The 18,248-nt window shown below is 53.5% G+C and overlaps 2 protein-coding genes and 1 long non-coding RNA gene across 8 annotated transcripts in view; 1 reads left to right on the top strand and 2 right to left on the bottom strand.

The window, feature by feature from the left end:
• Window positions 1-220: 220 nt before the first annotated feature.
• Window positions 221-10,969, top strand: FAM181A (family with sequence similarity 181 member A). 4 transcript variants are annotated; one of them, XM_063793100.1, is made up of 2 exons: window positions 221-345; window positions 9,560-10,969. In XM_063793100.1, exon 2 carries the CDS (start codon window positions 9,647-9,649, stop codon window positions 10,523-10,525), a length of 879 nt encoding a protein of 292 aa, XP_063649170.1. In that variant the 5' UTR covers window positions 221-345; window positions 9,560-9,646; the 3' UTR covers window positions 10,526-10,969. The 4 variants fall into 4 exon arrangements, with proteins under 4 accessions (XP_063649170.1, XP_009426629.1, XP_024204659.1 ...); XM_009428354.3 differs by lacking the exon at window positions 221-345 and adding an exon at window positions 6,614-6,712; XM_024348891.3 differs by lacking the exon at window positions 221-345 and adding an exon at window positions 7,764-8,760.
• LOC104002146 (uncharacterized) lies at window positions 2,304-7,720 on the bottom strand. 2 transcript variants are annotated; one of them, XR_674227.5, is made up of 6 exons: window positions 7,618-7,697; window positions 6,454-6,680; window positions 4,672-5,340; window positions 3,617-3,722; window positions 3,402-3,506; window positions 2,304-3,271 (listed from the first exon to the last, which is right to left on the bottom strand). It is a non-coding gene; the product is annotated as an uncharacterized LOC104002146 (long non-coding RNA). The 2 variants fall into 2 exon arrangements; XR_010151015.1 differs by lacking the exon at window positions 6,454-6,680 and having other exon boundaries at window positions 7,618-7,720.
• A 4,536-nt stretch (window positions 10,970-15,505) lies between the features above and the next one.
• Window positions 15,506-18,248, bottom strand: part of ASB2 (ankyrin repeat and SOCS box containing 2) — a 42,335-nt gene continuing 39,592 nt past the window's right edge. For both annotated transcript variants that reach the window (XM_001151280.6, XM_063793099.1), the window contains one exon: window positions 15,506-16,129. In XM_001151280.6, the coding sequence (XP_001151280.4) occupies window positions 15,993-16,129 (137 nt within the window). In that variant the 3' untranslated portion in view covers window positions 15,506-15,992. The remainder of the gene's footprint in view (window positions 16,130-18,248) is intronic.

Raw genomic sequence — 18,248 nt, forward strand, 5'->3', positions numbered from 1 at the left:
TAAGTCACTGCTTTTCTCAAGGGGCTCCAATCCCTTGATTAAAATGGCAGGCTTGGATCACCAGAATGCCAAGTATTGACATCCCTGGCTTCCCATCCTGTGATTCTGACCTGGATCCAGGGACACTTGGCACACAGCCGGCTTCATCTCCATCCTCCCTCAGGGAAGACATCACTAGTAGATCAGAGTGTTCTGTCTACTGAGCCCTTGGAATCTCTCCACAGGGCACCTGCCAGTCATCGCCAATCAAACCCGAGATGACAGTTGAGATCAAACAGACTTTTCATTCCTGGTTGGTGCCTGGGAGAGTGACGAGGCCTATCAGTGCTGGAGGACACAGTCAAGGTGATGGGTGTGTGGGGGTGGGGGAGCGTGCAGAGCAGGGGTGTGAATGTGGGGCGGTGGTCCATCTGGGATGCCCCGCAGGGCACAGACACCACTACCATGTCACTTTTGTCCCACCAGCCCTTCTTTACAGCTTCACCTGAGCAGCCATTATATCCAGCCCAGGGGAGAGGCGAAGGCAAGGGAAGGGCACCGACTATGAACCAGGAGATTGATGTGTTTGTTGAGTTTTCATGGCTGATGTCTTAATCCTCATTATCAACCCTGCCAGGGAACTGCCCTTAGCTCCACTTCAAGGGTGAGGAATAGGAGGCTCAGAGCTTACTGATCATGATGATTAATCATAAAATCACAGTAATTGGCTTGGGTTGCACTTCAGCTTCACCCCTTTTGGCTGTGGGGTCTTCGTCAAGTCACTTAGTCAACCTGTGCCTCAGTGTCCTCATTTGTAAAGTAGGCATAATAGCAATATCCACCTCATTATGAAGGAGTTAATAAGAGGAAGTTTTTGAAACATTATTAGCATTTAATAAGAGGTGAGTAAACTATTTTCAAGGCTGTTGGCATGGATTTCGTATTCATTTTGCTACCCACAGCACTTCAGAGAATGTCCTGTACGTAATAGGTGTTCACTAAATGCTTTAGAACCACTTGTTGAGCATTGTCGACTCCCCAGGGAAGTCCCACATGGGTCTTCTTGTTGCCAAGAAAGTCCCACATAGGTCTTTCTTGTTGCCAAAGAGGACATCTCAAAGAAAATAACAAAAATATACTGAGCCAAACAAAAATGCAAACAGAACATATCAAAATTTGTGAGATGTGGCCACAGCAGTGCTGAGAGGAAATTTTATAGCACTAAGAGGCCTACATTAGAAAACAAGAAAGATCTCAATCAATGATCAAAGCTATGCCCTCAGAAAAAGAAAAGTGAAATAAGCCCAAAGCAAGAAGAAGAAAGGAAGTAATAAAGATAAAAGCAGAAGTCAATGACATTGAAAACAGAAAAAGAAATAAAAATAAAAAATAAAAAAAGAGCTGGTTCTTTAAACAGATCAATCAAATTAACAAGCTTCTAGCAAGGCTGACCAAAAGAGAGAAGACATAGATTATGATATCAGAAGTGAAATGCAGTCAGGTGTGGTGGCTCATACCTGTAATCCCAGCACTTTTGGAGGCCGAGACGGGAGGATAGCTTGAGCTCAGGGGTTTGAGACCAGCCTGGGAAAAATAGTAAGACCTCCTCTCTACAAAAAATTTTTAAAAATTAGCTGGATGTGTTGGCGTGAACCTGTAGTCTCAGCTACTTGGGACGCTGAGGTGGGAGGATTGCTTGAGTCCAGGAGGTCAAGACACTGCAGTGTGCCACAATTGTGCCACTGCACTGCCGTGACAGAGCAAGACCTCGTCTCAAAAAAAGAAGAAAGAAAGAAAGAGAGAGAGGAAGGAAGGAAGGAAAGAAGGAAGGAAGGAAGAAAGGGAGGGAGGGAGGAAAAGACAGAAAGGCAGGCTAAAATAGTAAATGTTATGATGTTATATCTTAGCATAGTACGAATTGTAAATAGGCTAAAGAAAAAAACACATGATCATATAAATTGATGCAAAAAATTCATCTGACAAAATTTAACATCCATTCACGACAAGAACTCCGAGAAAATTAGGAATAGAAGAAAGTATCCTCAACTTGATAAAGAGGATCTACAAAATTCCCACAGCTACATCATATCCCATGGTGAAAGACCAAAAGCTTTTCCCCTAAAATCAGGAACAAGACAAAGAGGTCTGTTTGCACCACTCTTCTTCAACATAGAACTCTTTGCCTGAACCCCATCCCTCCTGAGACTCCACATGGTGAAGATGGGCTGAGCTCTCCTCTTTTCCTGGGGCTTGAGTCCTCAGACTCACCAGCTCTAACCCCACTCATTCATATCCCTTTCAAGAATGCACAGGGGAGTGTAAGTGGGCTTACCTGATTTTATGATGTTGAATCTGCTCGGATTTACACTAGGAAAAACCAAATCATTTGCCAAATATAAGTAGCACCGACTTGTGGCACGCTATCATATAGCACCGTATCACATGATAGCACCGTATCAATACCCATGTGTGCAGCACAGAGGTCAAGCATTGATGATGTAATTCAACCAGGAAACTGAGGCCCAGAGAGGGTGAGTGACTACCTCAAGATCACACAGCCAGGTAGGGGCAGAGTTCAAAGATCTTATGTCTGAAGCCAGTCTCCCTTTCATGGTACAATAATATGGTTGAAAGCACTTCCAGCGTGGGACTTGATCACATTGATAGTGGTCTCTGTCACTGGAGGTGGACGGCAGCCAGGGGTGCTGGGGCTGGCTGAGCTGGGCTGTGACTACTCTGGGGCATTACAAGGTCTCTGCCTCCTCTGAGGGCACAGCCACACCAGGCAACTTCACCAGCGCAGGAAGCCCTCGGCCTGGCAGCCAAAGGGGTTGGCTTTGACCTGGTGCCTCCTGTTCCCAGGAAGCAAGAAGCACGTCCACTCTGATTACAGCTGACAGCCTGCCGCGGGCTGGTCTTTGATAGAAATGCTGCCATTATGTAAGAGGTTACATAAATCATCTTGTGATGTCTGCGTCGCATGTCCACAGAGGCGCTGCCGGGCCACTCTGTCCTCCGCGTGGCCTTTGTTATGTTCCCCGAGCTGGTGTGGTCTGTCGGGCCTAACTCTCCAGGGCAGGGGTGGCTGGGAAGAGTCTGCAGCCCTGGGCTAGCAAGGCCCCTGGGAGGGAGACGGGGCCCTCACATTGGTTCACAGTTGTCGGTGGGAGCAGCATCTTAGGATCACTCCCACCCTAGCTTTGTCATTTACTGCCCATGGGACCTTCAGCAAGTTTCCTAGCCCAATTTGTGCCTCAACTTCCTCATCCATTAAAGAGAGTAACCATGGCAACTGGGAAGGACAAATGACAATATATGACACATATTTCCATCAAGTAGGACTTTACACTCATATGATGAGGTGTGAGAAACAGCACAGGGTGGCTGGCAGAGCAGAGCTCCCTCCCAGGTGCTTCTCCTACCTGGCTCTGCCTGGCTTTGCCTTGGATGAATCTCTGCCCCTCTCTGGGCCTCTCTGTCTTCATCTCTAAAATGAGAAGTCAGCCCATCTTTTGGAACTGAATTTTCTGTAGAGGTGTGAAAATGTAAAATCTCCTTTAACATTTATTTTTGGCAATTTAAAACATTACCAAACATGTACCAACAAACAGATACATTTAAATGCATTTTAACTCACAAGGTGACACGCTAGGCTGCCGACTGGTGAACTTGGGCAGTCAGGTTAACTCCTGTGGGGACCAGGTAATAGTTTTTCCAGGGACTCCTTTCATTTGATGACCATCCTAAGATCATAAGAGAAGCTTTTTTAGGCCGGGCGTGGTAGCTGAAAGCTGTAATCCCAGCACTTTGGGAGGCTGAGGCAGGCAGATCACCTGAGGTCAGGAGTTTGAGACCAGCCTGGCCAACATGGTGAAACCCTGTCTCTACTAAAAATACAAAAATTAGCCAGGGGTGGTGGCACGCTTCTGTAATCCCAGCTACTCAGGAGGCTGAGGCAGGAGAATCACTTGAACCTGGGAGGCAGAGGTTGCAGTGAGCCGAGATCGCACCATTGCACTAGAGCCTGGGTGACAGAGCGAGACTCTATCTCAAAAATAAATTAATTAAAAGATAAACTTTTTTAAAAAGTTGACATCTCAACTGCTTCTCTCTCTAAACCGAGATTTTGTAAATGTTCTGCAACCAAAACAAAGTATGGCTGATGGCCGCTGTGAGACCATAATCCGTATCTCCTGATTTCAAAGTTTTATATCATCAGAACAGACTCCTTGTTCTAATGCATTGTTTGCAAATAAGTAGAAGGTATGCATTTGAGCATGGAAAATAACTTTGTACTCATAGCCCACAGTTGTCATGGTTTTACACGTTGAATCTCCACATTTTTTTTTTTTGAGATGAAGTCTCGCTCTTGTCCCCCGGGCTGGAGTGCAATGGCACAATCTCAGCTCACTGCAACATCTGCCTCCTGGGTTCAAACGATTCTCCTGCCTCAGCCTCCCGAGTAGCTGGGATTACAGGCGCCCGCCACCACGCCTAGCTAATTTTTGTGTTTTTAGTAGAGATGGGGTTTCACCACGTTGGCCAGGCTGGTCTCCAATTCCTGACCTCAGGTGATCCATCCGTGTCGGCCTCCCAAAGTGCTGGGATTACAGGCGTGAGCCACCGCGCCCGGCTGAATCTCCACATATTTTTAAATGGGCATCTCTGCTTCAAAGCAATTTGAAAACCTACTGCCCCAGATGAGCTCCTCGGGTCCCTAAGGCTTGGCCTGTGCATGCCCTGCCATATGCCTCTTCTCACTTGCAGCTCCAGTCTACACATGTGCTGGCTGAATCCCATAAGTAGATGGTGTCTGTTGACATCCAGAGGTTCTGGAGGGGTGGCTCCCAGGAGACTGCTACGTAGTTGTTCTGCTTCACTGATGAGTGGGCAGGAGACAAACGTTTACTTATCAAGATAAAGCAGGGAATGCCACCTCCACACCCTCTGGTCCCTGCACACAGTAGGTGTTGAATGGAGTTGATGCAAAGCTGGGAGTCCCTGCGGCAGGCTCAGCACAGTGGACTGTCGGGAAACCAAGGCAGCAACAACTGGTTGGGAAGGGTCCATCAGCGACCCAGCTTATCCAAGTTCAGAGCAGTTGAAGCCAGCACAGCTCATGTGCCTTTAACAGAGCTTTACAGAACTCGGGCTCTGGTGCTGGGCGATGCAGTTGGAAAGAAGCGCTTCCAGCTTTCATGTGCCATAGTCCTGTAGGATTACAGACAATTCGTTGTCATGTAAGCCATAGCAACCACAAGCATCCTTCACTCAGGCCTGCTGTGTGCTGAGTCCATTCAAGTCACAGGAGATACAGAGAGAGAAAGCTGTGAACGAGCTCCCTTCCCTTCTGGAGCTCACCTGGATGGGGCAAACAATAAACAGACAAAATTAAAAAAAATAAGACAGGAAGCAGCTGTTTACGGTTCACAGGAAAAATCCTGCTCATTGGAATGGGCAAAGTATTTAATTCATAAAACATTTAGTAAGAAGCTACTCTGTGCCAGGCTCTAGTAGGAGTCAGATTACAACGGGCCTTCTGCGTTTAGCTAAGGAGGTTAGACTTCATCTTTGACTCTAGGAACACAGGGATGGGAGAGGGTGTTATTAACAATGCTAGGAGTTGGCGGAAGGCATCCTGGAGGAGGGGGTGTTTGAGCTGGGCCTTTAAGAATGGCTGAGAGGACAGGGTTGGCTGAGTTGGGCCCAAGAATCAGGTTTGAGGCTTCTGTGGGTGTGTCACCAACTGTAAACGGGAAAAATAATCCCCTCTCTGCCCAGACCCAGGACAATAATGAGAGAACACTGGGGAGAGTCTTATGACTGGTGTGATTACTGCTGTCTTTCCACCTGCCTATATGGCCCATCAGAAAAACACAGAGGAGCCTTCCATTGTGTGGGTCAGAGGCATCCAGAGGCCTGGCCTCAAGCCACAGTTGTCTCCTCTCCCTGCTCCTGACTTCCCAAAGCTGCAGCTCCCGTATTCCTGAGTCGGGAACGTCCAACATTGGGCTAGAAGAGTGGAACCCAGGACGCATGGAGAAAATCTGGTCTTCCTGGCCGGCAGCGCTTAGGCAGCGTCTGATGCTCGCGGGAGCTCCAGGAGGCAATGTGGCCAGGCAGATCCAACTCAGCCTTTGGACACAGACGGGCCTGGCTTCAAGTTCAAGCTCTGCAGGTTAACAGCTGTGAAGCCTTGGGAAAGTAATTCAACCTCACTTCATTTGTCAGGGCAACCACAACACTACCCTCACGGAGCTGCCCCGAGGGTCAGGTGAGGTCTTCATGTGGTTGTGGAATACGGCTCTTGGCACATGCTGGGTGTCCACAAAGAATCCATTTTCTTCCACTTTTCTCTCCCTTTCCTTTCTCTCTTCCCTCTTTTCTTCCTTCTCTCTTTCCTCAAAAAGTGTTTGGTGGAAGAACAGCCCACATTAAGAGCTTTGGAAAGACTTTCGTAAGACACCGACTCACCTCCCACGGAGTCCACGGGCCTGGTGGGGAGGCTTACTACTGGCTAAGAAAGGAGAGACAGCTTCATGAGCGGGCAGTGCAGAATGGGCCAGCAGGGCTGCAGGTGCCGTGGGATCTCAAGGAAGCTGGGAGCTGAGCTGAGTGGCTCTAAAATGTCTTGATGCCCTTAGAAGAGAGAAGATCTTCTGGAGAGAGGAATGATGCAGCCCACACAAATCACAGAAGGCCTGGGGAGAAAAGGGCGAGCACAGCAAAGCAGGTGGTTACATAGTCAGATGCCAGCTACTGGAGAGGTTCAAACTCTTGGCTGTGCACACCAGCCTCATGCAGTAGGCAGCAGGGAGCTGGCCCTGGTGGCCACAGGCCCTTAGGGCGCTCTCTTCAGCCACGCGTGCCAGATGTTTTGGAGCAGAAAGGATGTTTCCTGCTTGTACCAGTCAGGGTGGGCTGGGACGTGCTGCAGAAATACATAGCCCTCAAATCTCTGGTGCTTAAAATGATGATGGTTTGGCTCTCACCCATGCAAAGGTTGCCGCAGGCAGGAGCAACCCTCCAGGGCACGTAGTGGCCGACAATCTAGGATGCGTCAGTCCAGCGGCACTTCCATCTCGGCCCACACTTCCCCGACCCCGCAGCAGGGTAGGGGCATGGAGAATACAGTGCTGGCTTTCAAGGCCTAAATTGAGTCACAGCTTGTCAGCACCGGGCCATCTCCTCCAAACCCTTCATTTTGCCTGTAAGGACCCTCAGGCCGGGGGTAGGGGAGATGGCTTGGAGTCAGGCCACAGCAGCTGTCTATTGGCCAGTGGGAAGGAGCGGGGCCATCACTCCTGGATGGAGGTCCTGGCCCTGCCCTGCCAATGCCCCCAGTCTGGGTAGGGAGACTCCAGGGAGGAGTCCTGCAACCTAAGATGTCAAATCTTAGGTTGTAGTACAGAGGTGTGGGTTGGCGCACAGACCACCAGCCATCTGGCTGGTGAGGGAGACAGGAGGAGAAGGCAGTAGAAGGGGAAGAGAAAAGGAAGGGGAAGGAGAGAAGGAGGGAAGAGGAGGCTGAGCCTGGGCAGAAAAATGACGAGGCGTGAAAGGGGCCCGTGAGCTGGGCTGGCACGGAGGCACGACCATTAGCATTTCCCAGGCGGCCGCCCTCGCCTTCAGCCTCACCTTCCCTCTGGCCAGTTGGTGGGCAGGGCCAACAGCGGCTCTGGGCTCCCTTGCTTGCTCAGAGCGGCCCTGCTTGCAGCCCCGCCGGCGTTGGCACGGTGACAGTAGCCAAGTGTGCAAACTTGTCCCATTGTCCGCAGGCCAGGGGGAGCCATGGAAACTGGCTAATATGACACAGGAAAATGTTTGCTGATGGCAATTCTATGGGCTTTGTCCACCTCTTTCTCCATCATGACGACTCGATTTAAGTCCCTAACTGTTTGACTACAAATGCAAGGGGACCGTGCAACGCCAACCTTTTGTCCGGCTGCGCTGAATGGGCAATTCAGGCTTTGTGCAGCTCAATTGAGGAAGCAAACATAAAGACAAGATTCCTGAGAGCTCCAGCTCCCTTCCCATGGATATCCCAGCACCTCGTTAGAGAGTCCTTCCTCGGCCACCTTTTCCGACAGGCATCAGCGCACCTCCCGACCTTGAAGGCCCTCCATCCCCGGATCCCTGGGGGATCCTGGCAGGGAGGGTGGTGGGGGTGGCAGGGGGAGAGAGAGAGAGAGACAGAGAGACAGAGAGACAGGAGAAGAGAGAGTGAGAGCGAGAGAGCCACTCAACACTCAAGGACAGCGGGAAAAGCAGCCCGCCCCGGCTTACCCCGTCCGATTGTCTGTCCGCACTGGAGCATGGCAGCTGTAGGCCTGGAGTCTTTGGGGGAGGTTTGCAAGCCTGTCTCCACTAGGCCCAGCCCCTTCTCGATCCTGGACATTTTAAACACACACACACACACACACACACACACACACACACACACCCCACCCCCTTGAGAAACCAGGGAACCGAGGTCAAGGGGAGGAGGGGCGTGGAGGCTGAGGAGAGTGGGGCTGAAGGGTAGAAATTTACCGGGAAATGATTGCATTTGGGAGCTGTCTTTTTTGTGATGGTCCCCATGGTGACAATTTGTGACGGCAAAGAATGTGGGAACGGGGCGCCGCCGCCTGATTGGGATGCTTTGTATCTGGAGAGGCGCTCCTGATTGGCCTGAGGGGCCCCCCAGCTCCGGGGAGTTGTCCTCCATTCAGCCCACTCAAGGGTTGCACAACTGCTTCCAGCCGGACGGAGCACGGCCGGCTGTGCCGGGGCCTGTCCCAGGTCTGCAGTGGGGAACCTGCCGGGCCACGTTGGTGGGGCCTGGGCCGCACCTTCGGTCAGTGTGGAGGCCCGGTGGCTCTGGCCCGACTGGGTGGCGGGTGTGGGGGCAGGCTGGGGTCTGGGGGAGGGGCGAGGTGCCGTGGGTGGCGGCCGAGGAGGCATGAAATTGCTGCAGATGCTTCTTCGGGGGAGTCCCTGCTGCCCGCAGCCTGAGATCAGCCCGCAAGGCAGGTCTCGATTAAGTGCCAGACAGGGGTCCTGCCTGGTCCTGCGTGAGAGCTGGGGGTGGAGCGTGGGGACTGAGGAGGGGGGCTGGTGCTCCTCGTGCTGGGGGCAGGAGTGGTGGGAGGGGGAGGCTACCACCAGTGAGGAAGGGGGCTTGGCCTTGCTTTAAAGAGGAGCAGTTGCCTCAGCTCAGAGAATAAACACCTTGCTGGCAAGTTGCACACGTTGGCAGCGTGGTGTGTGGGAGATGGGGCAGGCTGGGAGTGTGTGCCAGCCCCAGCAATGCCACCTATAGCTGGGTCACCTTGGGCGACTTGCTTGACCTTTCTGAGCCTTGGCTGCAAGAAGGGGCACCAGACCCAAGCAGGCTGGGCGAGGCTCTGCTGGTGCCTGCCGCATCCCAGGTGTGCAGGAAGTGCTCAGCCACTTGCACCCACATCCCTCTACCCAGGACTCTGTTTAGGGCTGAGAGGTGCTGGGGTGGGGACACTGTTTGTAGACAGGTGCTGTGGTCTTTTGGGAGGGCTGGGTGTGGTTGCTTGGAGAGACTCCGATGGCCTGTTTTGTCCCCCAGGTCAGCTCGGTGCCCTTCCTTGGAGCTGCCCGCCACCAGCAGAGCCTACCCTCTTCATGGAAAGCCTCGTGCAGTGGCCCCCTGGTGATGGCATCCGACAGTGATGTGAAGATGCTGCTGAACTTCGTGAACCTGGCATCCAGCGACATCAAGGCAGCCCTGGATAAGTCCGCACCCTGCCGCCGCTCCGTGGACCATCGCAAGTACCTGCAGAAGCAGCTCAAGCGCTTCTCCCAGAAGTATTCCCGGCTCCCGCGGGGCCTTCCTGGCAGAGCTGCTGAGCCCTACCTGAAAAGGGGGTCTGAGGACCGGCCCAGGAGGCTGCTCCTGGATTTGGGCCCTGATTCCAGCCCCGGCGGGGGTGGGGGCTGCAAGGAGAAGGTGCTGAGGAACCCCTACAGGGAGGAATGTCTTGCTAAGGAGCAGCTCCCACAGAGGCAGCATCCAGAAGCTGCCCAGCCTGGCCAGGTGCCCATGAGGAAAAGACAGCTGCCCGCTTCCTTCTGGGAAGAGCCAAGGCCCACCCACAGCTACCATGTGGGGCTGGAGGGGGGACTGGGCCCCAGGGAGGGACCTCCCTATGAGGGTAAGAAAAATTGCAAGGGCTTGGAGCCCCTGGGACCTGAGACTACCCTGGTGCCCATGTCTCCAAGGGCCCTGGATGAAAAGGAGCCGCTCAAGATGCCTGGGGTCTCCTTGGTGGGCCGCGTCAATGCCTGGAGTTGCTGCCCCTTCCAGTACCATGGACAGCCCATCTATCCGGGCCCCCTGGGGGCACTGCCTCAGAGTCCTGTCCCCAGCCTGGGCCTTTGGAGGAAGAGCCCAGCCTTTCCCGGGGAGCTGGCGCACCTCTGCAAGGATGCGGACGGCCTGGGGCAGAAGGTGTGCAGGCCCGTGGTGCTGAAACCCATCCCCACCAAGCCGGCTGTGCCCCCACCCATCTTCAATGTCTTTGGCTACCTCTAGCCACGCGGAGAGGGCCTCAGCCCCCACCTCTGGCCTGCAGGAGTGTCGAGGTCCCCGAGGCGCTCTCCTGTGAGGAGGTGGCTGGGCCACAGTGTGGCCTCTTCCGTTTGTGTGCGCATGGGAGTGGAGGGCAGGATTGGGGCAGGGCTCCTCAGGCAGTGACCCTTCAGCCTTGCAGCCTTGGAAGCTGGGAGGCTGGACCTGGTTGGCCCCTCCCCAAGCAGGCCAGGGCCCAGCAGCTTGTCCCGCTGTCCCTGTGCAGACCATAGGTACTGGGATGTTGCCCTTCCTTGCCTTGCAGTCACCCCAGAAGCCAGAGAGACGCATCTGTTCACCTGCCACCCACTCCACGAGCCAATCTCAGTTGTTGTTCTTGTTCTTCTTGTTCTTTGTAAATATTGAGAAAGTTAAAAGAATAAAGACATTTCTTTTGGAGTTTCCATATCTTGGGTGTCATGAAGTTGAATGAGCCCCACCCAGGCTGAGGGCTGCTGGCAGAGGTGGCTGGTTTCAGGGAGGCCAGGAGTGGCTGAAACCTCTGAGATATCCGGGAATGGGCGCTGGGGGCCAAGATCTTGGTTCAAAGGAAGGAGGGTGAGGAGGGGAGCGGAGGAGCCACTAGGGAAGGACATGCTGGCGTGCTCTGGAGAATAGGTGCTGGAACCAGGGGAGGTGGGGCTGCAGTATCAGTGCCGCCCTGTGCTGTGGGGCCAGACGCTTCCTCTGGGGGTCTCCTTGCCCCACCTGCAGGACAATGAGACAAGAACGGGTCTCTCTGCAGTGTCTTCTGCTCTGTGTACAGCCGCAGGGCAGCCTCTGTGCCAAGCTGGTTCTGCCCAACTCTGGTCAGAGGGAAAATCAGGCCAAACAGGAGTTTGGTCCCTGTGGACAAAACAGGGGGCTTGACCAAATTGTTTCTCTTGTAAGCATGGTCTTGGAGTCTATGTCCATGGGGAAAATAAATCAATTTAAAAAATAATAGCGAATTCCCCTAAACCTCGTTCTCTCTGGCACATACAAAAGGATCCTCTCTAGCTAATTCAGACTCCAGGTTACCTGCTGATGGGTCTCTCCCCGGGCCTGGCACACACCAGGTGCCCCATCAATGGAATGATGAGACCTCTGCCTGTGACAGTGCAGAGGGGAGCATTGGTGGCAGGAAGTGGCTCTGGATTTTGCCGTTAGTGTCCTACTAGCAAAGCTACCTGAGGGGCCTCCACCTGCACACAGGCCCAGATTTTCTCTGCTGCTGTGGACGTGGCTCCATGGCTGAGAGAGGGTGGGCCTGCTGGCCTGCCGAGCTGCTTATTTTATCAGAACACAGTTTCCACAACTAAGAAGGGTGCAGCGGGCCAGTCCCGGCTGGGGACTATGGTGCTCTCATCAGCAGCGTGATGCTGGGCAAGTTAATCCTCACTCTGTGCCTCAGTCTCCTCATCTGTACAATGGGGGACTAGGAAACAGGTGCAACGACCTCTTCTTCACCCCAGGCAAGTGTTGGCTGGTTGCAGGCTCCCTTCTTTGGAGTCCAGACATGGCCTCTGATTCTTCCTCATTAACACAGGATGCAGGATCCATGGTCACCAAGGGCCCCTCCTACTTGCCTTGTTTTACTCCAGGATTCCCCTGGCCTGGGGAGTCCCCTGGAGGGGCAGCCCCAGCCCCAGGAAGCCAGCCAGTGGTTTCTGTCCAATGGCCTCTGAAGACTTCAGAGCCACAGAAACAGGCATGGCCTGGGCAGAGCTGTTCAGAGTCATTATCTGGCCATGGGATGGGGACAGTCCTCAACCTAGACCCTCAGCCTCAGACTGCTCTGGTCTTAAAGAGCAGCAAGGGGCTGGGGGGGGGGTACCCTCCTCTGCCCTCTGTGTGGCATCACGCAGGCCCTCTGGATCCATGTCGATGAGCCTCAGCTCCCTGCAAACTGCATAGCAGCGGTTTAAATGCCTGCATCCTAGCCTGCCATCTATCAGCTGTGCAATCTTGGGAAAGTTACTTAACCTCTCCATGCCGAAATTTCCTCATTTGAAGAATGTGATTGATAACAGACCTGCTGTATAGGCTGTTGTGAGGCCAATGTGAGTGCTTGGCCCACTGTGCTACCCAGATGCTCAAAAGCTTCACCAACCACAAGTCGCCTCTTGTAGTTATCTGGCGGTGTCTGTAGGTCCTGTCACGCTGACATTTTAATACCATTTATGGGCTGTGCTGCCCAGGGAATAATGTGCCTGGACCACCCAACCAACCGCACCTGCTAGAGAGGACATGAGCTCCAGAGGCACGTCTTAGTCTTAGACTAAGATATCTTAGTCTTTGGGGAGAAAGCTCTGGTCTCTCTGATAAGACTGGCCTGTCCCTGCTCGCAGCCCCAGGGGGTACCTGATGATCCACCCATTCAAAAGTTGGGAAGCAGAAACCTCTACTAAGACATGGCCTGACAGAAGCCCCTGGCAACATGATGCCCCCACGTGGAAGCGAGGTAGGCAGAACACATGCATTTAGGAAAGCTTTGGTATTAAAAATCAGTTTTAAATCCCGCTGCAGTAATAACAGCAGATACTCCCCTAACCACAAAGTGAACGGCGCTGGTTCAACGTAAAACCCAGAGCCAGTCCAGGCACGCCTCCCCCTACCCCTTCGCCATCCCCGACACCCACCGCTGGGTCAAACAGGCTCCTGTTCACGAAGGGGAATCTGTGCCAGACTTTCAGGGCTGTGTCTACGATGCTGTGAGATGTCCCTGAGGCTGCAAACCTCTTGGGGCTGGGCAGGTGTGGCTGCAGGAGGGGCCCGCTTCTACAGAGGGAGGTGGCTGTAAAGTGCTCTACACAGGAGTGATGGTCAAAATACATAATGAATGGCACAATGTGAGCACTGACCAACTGGAACCAACCCACTGGAGCAGTCCCAGGCCAGGAACGAACCCCTTAGCTGCTGGGTTGTGGGGAGATGGGGGCAGGGACCTAAGAAGGCCAAGGCTGGGCATGGCAATTGCAGGGAGGGGTCCTGAGCAGTGTTTGACTAAGTGGCATGGACGCATGTACATTAATATTCTAAGAACCCAAATGTAGCACTCGTGCGTCCCAGGCCAGGAGGTGCCACATCCTGCAAATGGTGACTATAGAGAAAACAGTGGCTGAACCCCTCCCCTACACCTCCCACTCACCCCTTCAGCCTCACCTCCCCCAGGGTGGCACCTCCCTCAGACCCGTACACTGTCCTTCCCAGTGCCTGGGTCTCTGGGCTGGGAGATTTGTGGCTGCTGCCATAGGACTGTTTGGGACATAATGTGGCCCAGGAGATGCTGTGGGTTAAGAGTCTGCCCAATACGCGTCTCAGTCCACACACACCAAACAACTCACACACTGGCCCTGTGTGCCTCATTCCATCACCACCTGCCACCCCTCGGGTCAGTTTGACCAGCAGTCACCAGACATGCAAATGCCCTCCCTTTGGCTTCTGGGTGAGCAAAGGCGTTCTTCCATCAGAGTCATGTGGGGTTTCAGAGTCAGCTCCCCTGGCAGCTGAACCCTCCTTGGCAATTTACCCTCTGGGCTCTCAGGGTTGAGCATCCCCAGTGGGGGAGAGTGCAGGTTTCCTTTGGGGCTTTCTTAGGATCCCCGCAGGTTCTGCCTGGTATACAGCAAGGCCGCATGGGACTGTGGCCCAGCACTGTTGAGCTGGAACCCCAGGGACTTGCTGTGTGTGCCCAGGCAAGTCCCTTCCCCTCTCGGGGACAGTTTCTCATTTGTACCATGAAGGAGTGGGCAAGACCTGGTTGAGCCCCCTTTGACCTGTGGCCAGAAAGCGCTGCTTGGAAGGCTTTTTCTCTGGGAGTTACTGATTCCATAGAAGCCCAGTGTGTCTTTAGCCGGGCACAGTGTCATGCCCCTATAGTCCCAGCTACTTGGGAGGCTGAGGTGGGAGGATCACCTGAGTCCAGGAGGTGGAGGTTGCAATGAGCCGAGATCATGCCACTGTATGCCAGCCTGGGCAGCAAAGTGAGACTCTGCCTCGAAAAAAAAAAAGAAAAGAAACCCAGCGTGTCAGAGCCGGCAAGGCCACCAGGGGCCATCATGTCTCACCATACAGATGAGGAAACTGAGGCCCCAGAGATGTAAGCCAATGGCAGAGCTGAGCCCGGAACCAGTGCTCCCTTCCACCAATCTAGCTGCTTATTTTCCAAAGGCCAGAAACTACCTTTGACCTTGTTTAAGACACTACTAGATCCTGGGGCTGGCTTAGTACAGACTCTCGGCCGGGTGGCCTGCTCCGGTGTTGCTGCAGAGTAGCCTGGACTCAGCGGCTTCACTCACACTTGTAAAGGGAGTGCCGATGAGTTACCGCAGCTTCCATGGAAATAGGGCATGCTACCTCTCAGCCCTCGGGGCCTGGAGAGACCCCCCAGAGTGCCACGTGGTGGCGAGCCTTAACTCTGCCCTGCACCACCTGAAAACAGGATGACAATTCCTGCTCTACTCAATCCACAGGGCCACATGAAGACAGAGGGAGGCACGCAGGGGCCAGAGCTCTGTGCACTCTCAGGCTTGGTGCCTTTGCAAAGGCTGACCATAGCCATCACTCTAGCACCGTTGCTCACAGTGGCCAGTATTTAATTTTTTTTTCCTAGTTTCTCAACAACCAGCAAAACAGGGGTGAGCAGCGTGTGAAAACAGAGTGCCAGGAAACATGTGTAAGACAACCCCAGGTGTCGGGAGACATGTGGGCCCTGAGACTGTGATGGAGCACCTGTTTCCATGGTGATTGAATCAGGAGAGGAAAACCCATTGGGCCATCATCCGGTCTTGCCTGGGGAGTGAAGGACACAGCCTCTTGGGTCTTTCAGGAGCCCAAAGGTGACACGTTCAGGGGTCCTTGTGCCCCGTCCCCACATCTGCCCCGCTCCCGCTACTGCCAGGAGCAAGGCTGAGGACCTCAGGCTTCAGGGAGTCTGATGAGAGGGACTTCACTGGGCAGGTGTCACATGTGTAACATTTATTGTATTAATACTTAACAAAGCCCTCCAAGACCCAGGCTCCCCCTACCCCCTACCTTGGGCCATGTCTTCATCTTAGTCTTTGGGGAGAAAGCTCTGAAGTCAAGTGGTGAGTTTTCCAGAGCAAGTGGAGGGGCACAGGGAAGGCTCTGAGCCCACCTTCCCCAGAACACCTCAAGCTCTGCCCTGGCCCCAGGAATGGAGGTTTCTGCCATTCCTGAAGGTAGAGAAGGTCTGGGATCTGCTATCAGTTTGTAAACAAATGATTCTTCTCCTTGACACATTCTGTTCTCTGCTCTGGCCAAAGCTCTGGCCCTGAGACCCAGTGAGATCCTGGTAGCTGTCCAGGCTGAGAGGGAGGCAGCCTGCAGCCTCGTCTGTCACCAGGTCCCCTTGGAGTTGGGAACACCGACGTCCTGAGACTTAGTAAGAAGAGTCTGAGGGGCTACTCCTCTCTCCCCGTGGCCCCAGTTACTGGGTGTTCTCGTATTTCAGGTATCTAATCAGCCTGCCTGGGAGCGGCAAGGTGTCTAGGAGTTTTATACGGTATTTCCCAATGGCCTTTCGAACCCGCAGTCGGCAAAGGTGAGCCAGAGGTCTTGGAGGTTCTGAAAAAAGGAGGGAAAGACAGAGGCTGATTTGTCATTTGCAATAAGCAAAGGGATTGCATCTGTGACCCCAGCCTATGGGAGGTGCCCAGCTGATGTGGCTGGGTAAGAGAGGGAGTGCCTGCTGCTGGTCACCCCAGTCCCTGCCAACTAAAGAGATCCAGCAAGCCACCTTCCCATTGTTCACCCCTCATTGATCTGCACAGCCCACGCAGTGCACAGCGTGGTTAGCACACCCATTTCACAGGTGCGGAAACCGAGGCTTAGCAAGGTTCTGAGCCTTGCCCAGGATCCCTCCTGGGACTAGTGGTGGTGTCTCCCTCCTCTTGAGCCTCTTCCTCTTCACACACAGCCTGGGCCCCCAAACACAGCCTTAGCAATGGGGTCAGAGGGTTTGACCACTTAAGTTCCCCTACACGTGGAATTCAACTTGGAGCTCCCGGTGGTGCTGAGAGGCCAGGATAAGGGGGCAGAGACTGACAGCTCCCCTCGGGCCCCAGAATCCCACCTGGCTGCCTCCCCCAGGAGCCACATAGTGGAGTTTTCTGAGCTGGGGAGTGGGTAGAGGTAAGAGCAGGGATGAACGCATCCAGTAACGGAGTAATTAAAGGGCTTGTAGAATCACAGAATGTCATTCATTCATTCATTCATTCGAATGCTGAGCCCCTCTGCTGCACCTAGCTCTGTGCTTGGGCCAGATATGCAGAGGTGCCTGCCCAGAGGCTCTAGGGGAGGCTTCCACAAGAGACGGTGCCCTCTGAGTGAGGTCCTGGGGGGGCAGCAGGAATTTCCAGGTACGGAAGGGGGACAGGGGCATTCTAAGCAGGGAAAACAGCAAGTGGCAAGGCAAGGAAGTCATGCAAGCCTGGGGCTGGAGGGGCAGGTGGGATGTGGAGCAAGGGCGGAGGGCCAGGCGGCTGCAGCGTTGCCTAGCGAAGCATTCACACACCCATCACTGTGTTTCTGACACTTCCACTGCCCTCTGAGCTGCCCTCTGAGTTCACTGCCTTCTGAGCTCAGATTTTTCTACCACATAGTACGCCAAAGAGCAGGGAAGCATCATTCCTGTTGCCCGGGCATCTTGCCTGGTTAGTTCCTATTTCTATCTCCTAAATGCTGTGGTCTGGATAAAAAATAATGTGGTTACCTTGTACATAGAAGGTCTTGAATATATATTCATTTAATGGCTGAATTGGAATAACTAATTACAGGCATTGAGGCCAGTTAGGACACTTTTTTAATAGTCCAGAAAATAGATGGGGGAAACCCTTAGGTAACAAGCTTAGAACATAACCTCCCCTCTGGGAAACTCAGCACAGGCTGCTGGTGAGCAGAGGACACGGAACCATGAGGGCTGGGCTGGCCAATCCATGAGCTCTGGGTAGTTCCTTCCCAGAATAAGGATGTCAACGTTGTAGCATTAAACAAACAAGCTCGTGGGGACTGTCTTGCAGGTGGAAAGTGGGCTTTAAAGTAACCCAAATAGATATTGGTTAAGAACGATTGGTTTTACTGGCTAACAAAGGCGTACTGCACACTAAGGTCTCTGCAGGGATTTCCCTGGGGCATGGTTTAGTTGTGGGGGACCACCCTTCTCTAAGGAAGGCAGGAGAAGGTGACAGAATGGGTAGGACTGATACCTAGGCATAGACTGCTCCACCCTCTAGTGGCCAAGGATCGTGGTGACAGCAACTAATTATTCATTAGTTCCCTGAAGGTTTATCATGCGTCCAGAGTTAAGCCCTGAGTGAATGGGCAAGCTGACGCCTCCCTCCTCCATCACTGCCCCAGAAACTTTATCAAAGGCTTCAATTCAAGTGGCTTCCAGGCACCTGTGCCAATGAAAAATCCTACAGCACATTTGGGTTCACAGGGGTGTGGGGATCAAGGAGGAATGTGGTGAGTCAGAGTTGGGGCACAGGGGTGGGCTCCCCGAGGCTGCACAGTCCCACCTGGGGACAGGAGCAGTAGTGGTGGAATGACAATGACCTGCTGCAGGTCAGCCTCCTTGTAAACACTTGGCCAGGGCAGGACTGTGCCCTCAGAGCCAGAGAAAGCCCTAGGGTAGCTGGAATGCCACTGCACAGATACCCATTTCTGTCACCTGTGGCATCCTGTT

Source organism: Pan troglodytes, chromosome 15 (assembly GCF_028858775.2).
Source record: "Pan troglodytes isolate AG18354 chromosome 15, NHGRI_mPanTro3-v2.0_pri, whole genome shotgun sequence".
Lineage (NCBI taxonomy): Eukaryota > Metazoa > Chordata > Mammalia > Primates > Hominidae > Pan > Pan troglodytes.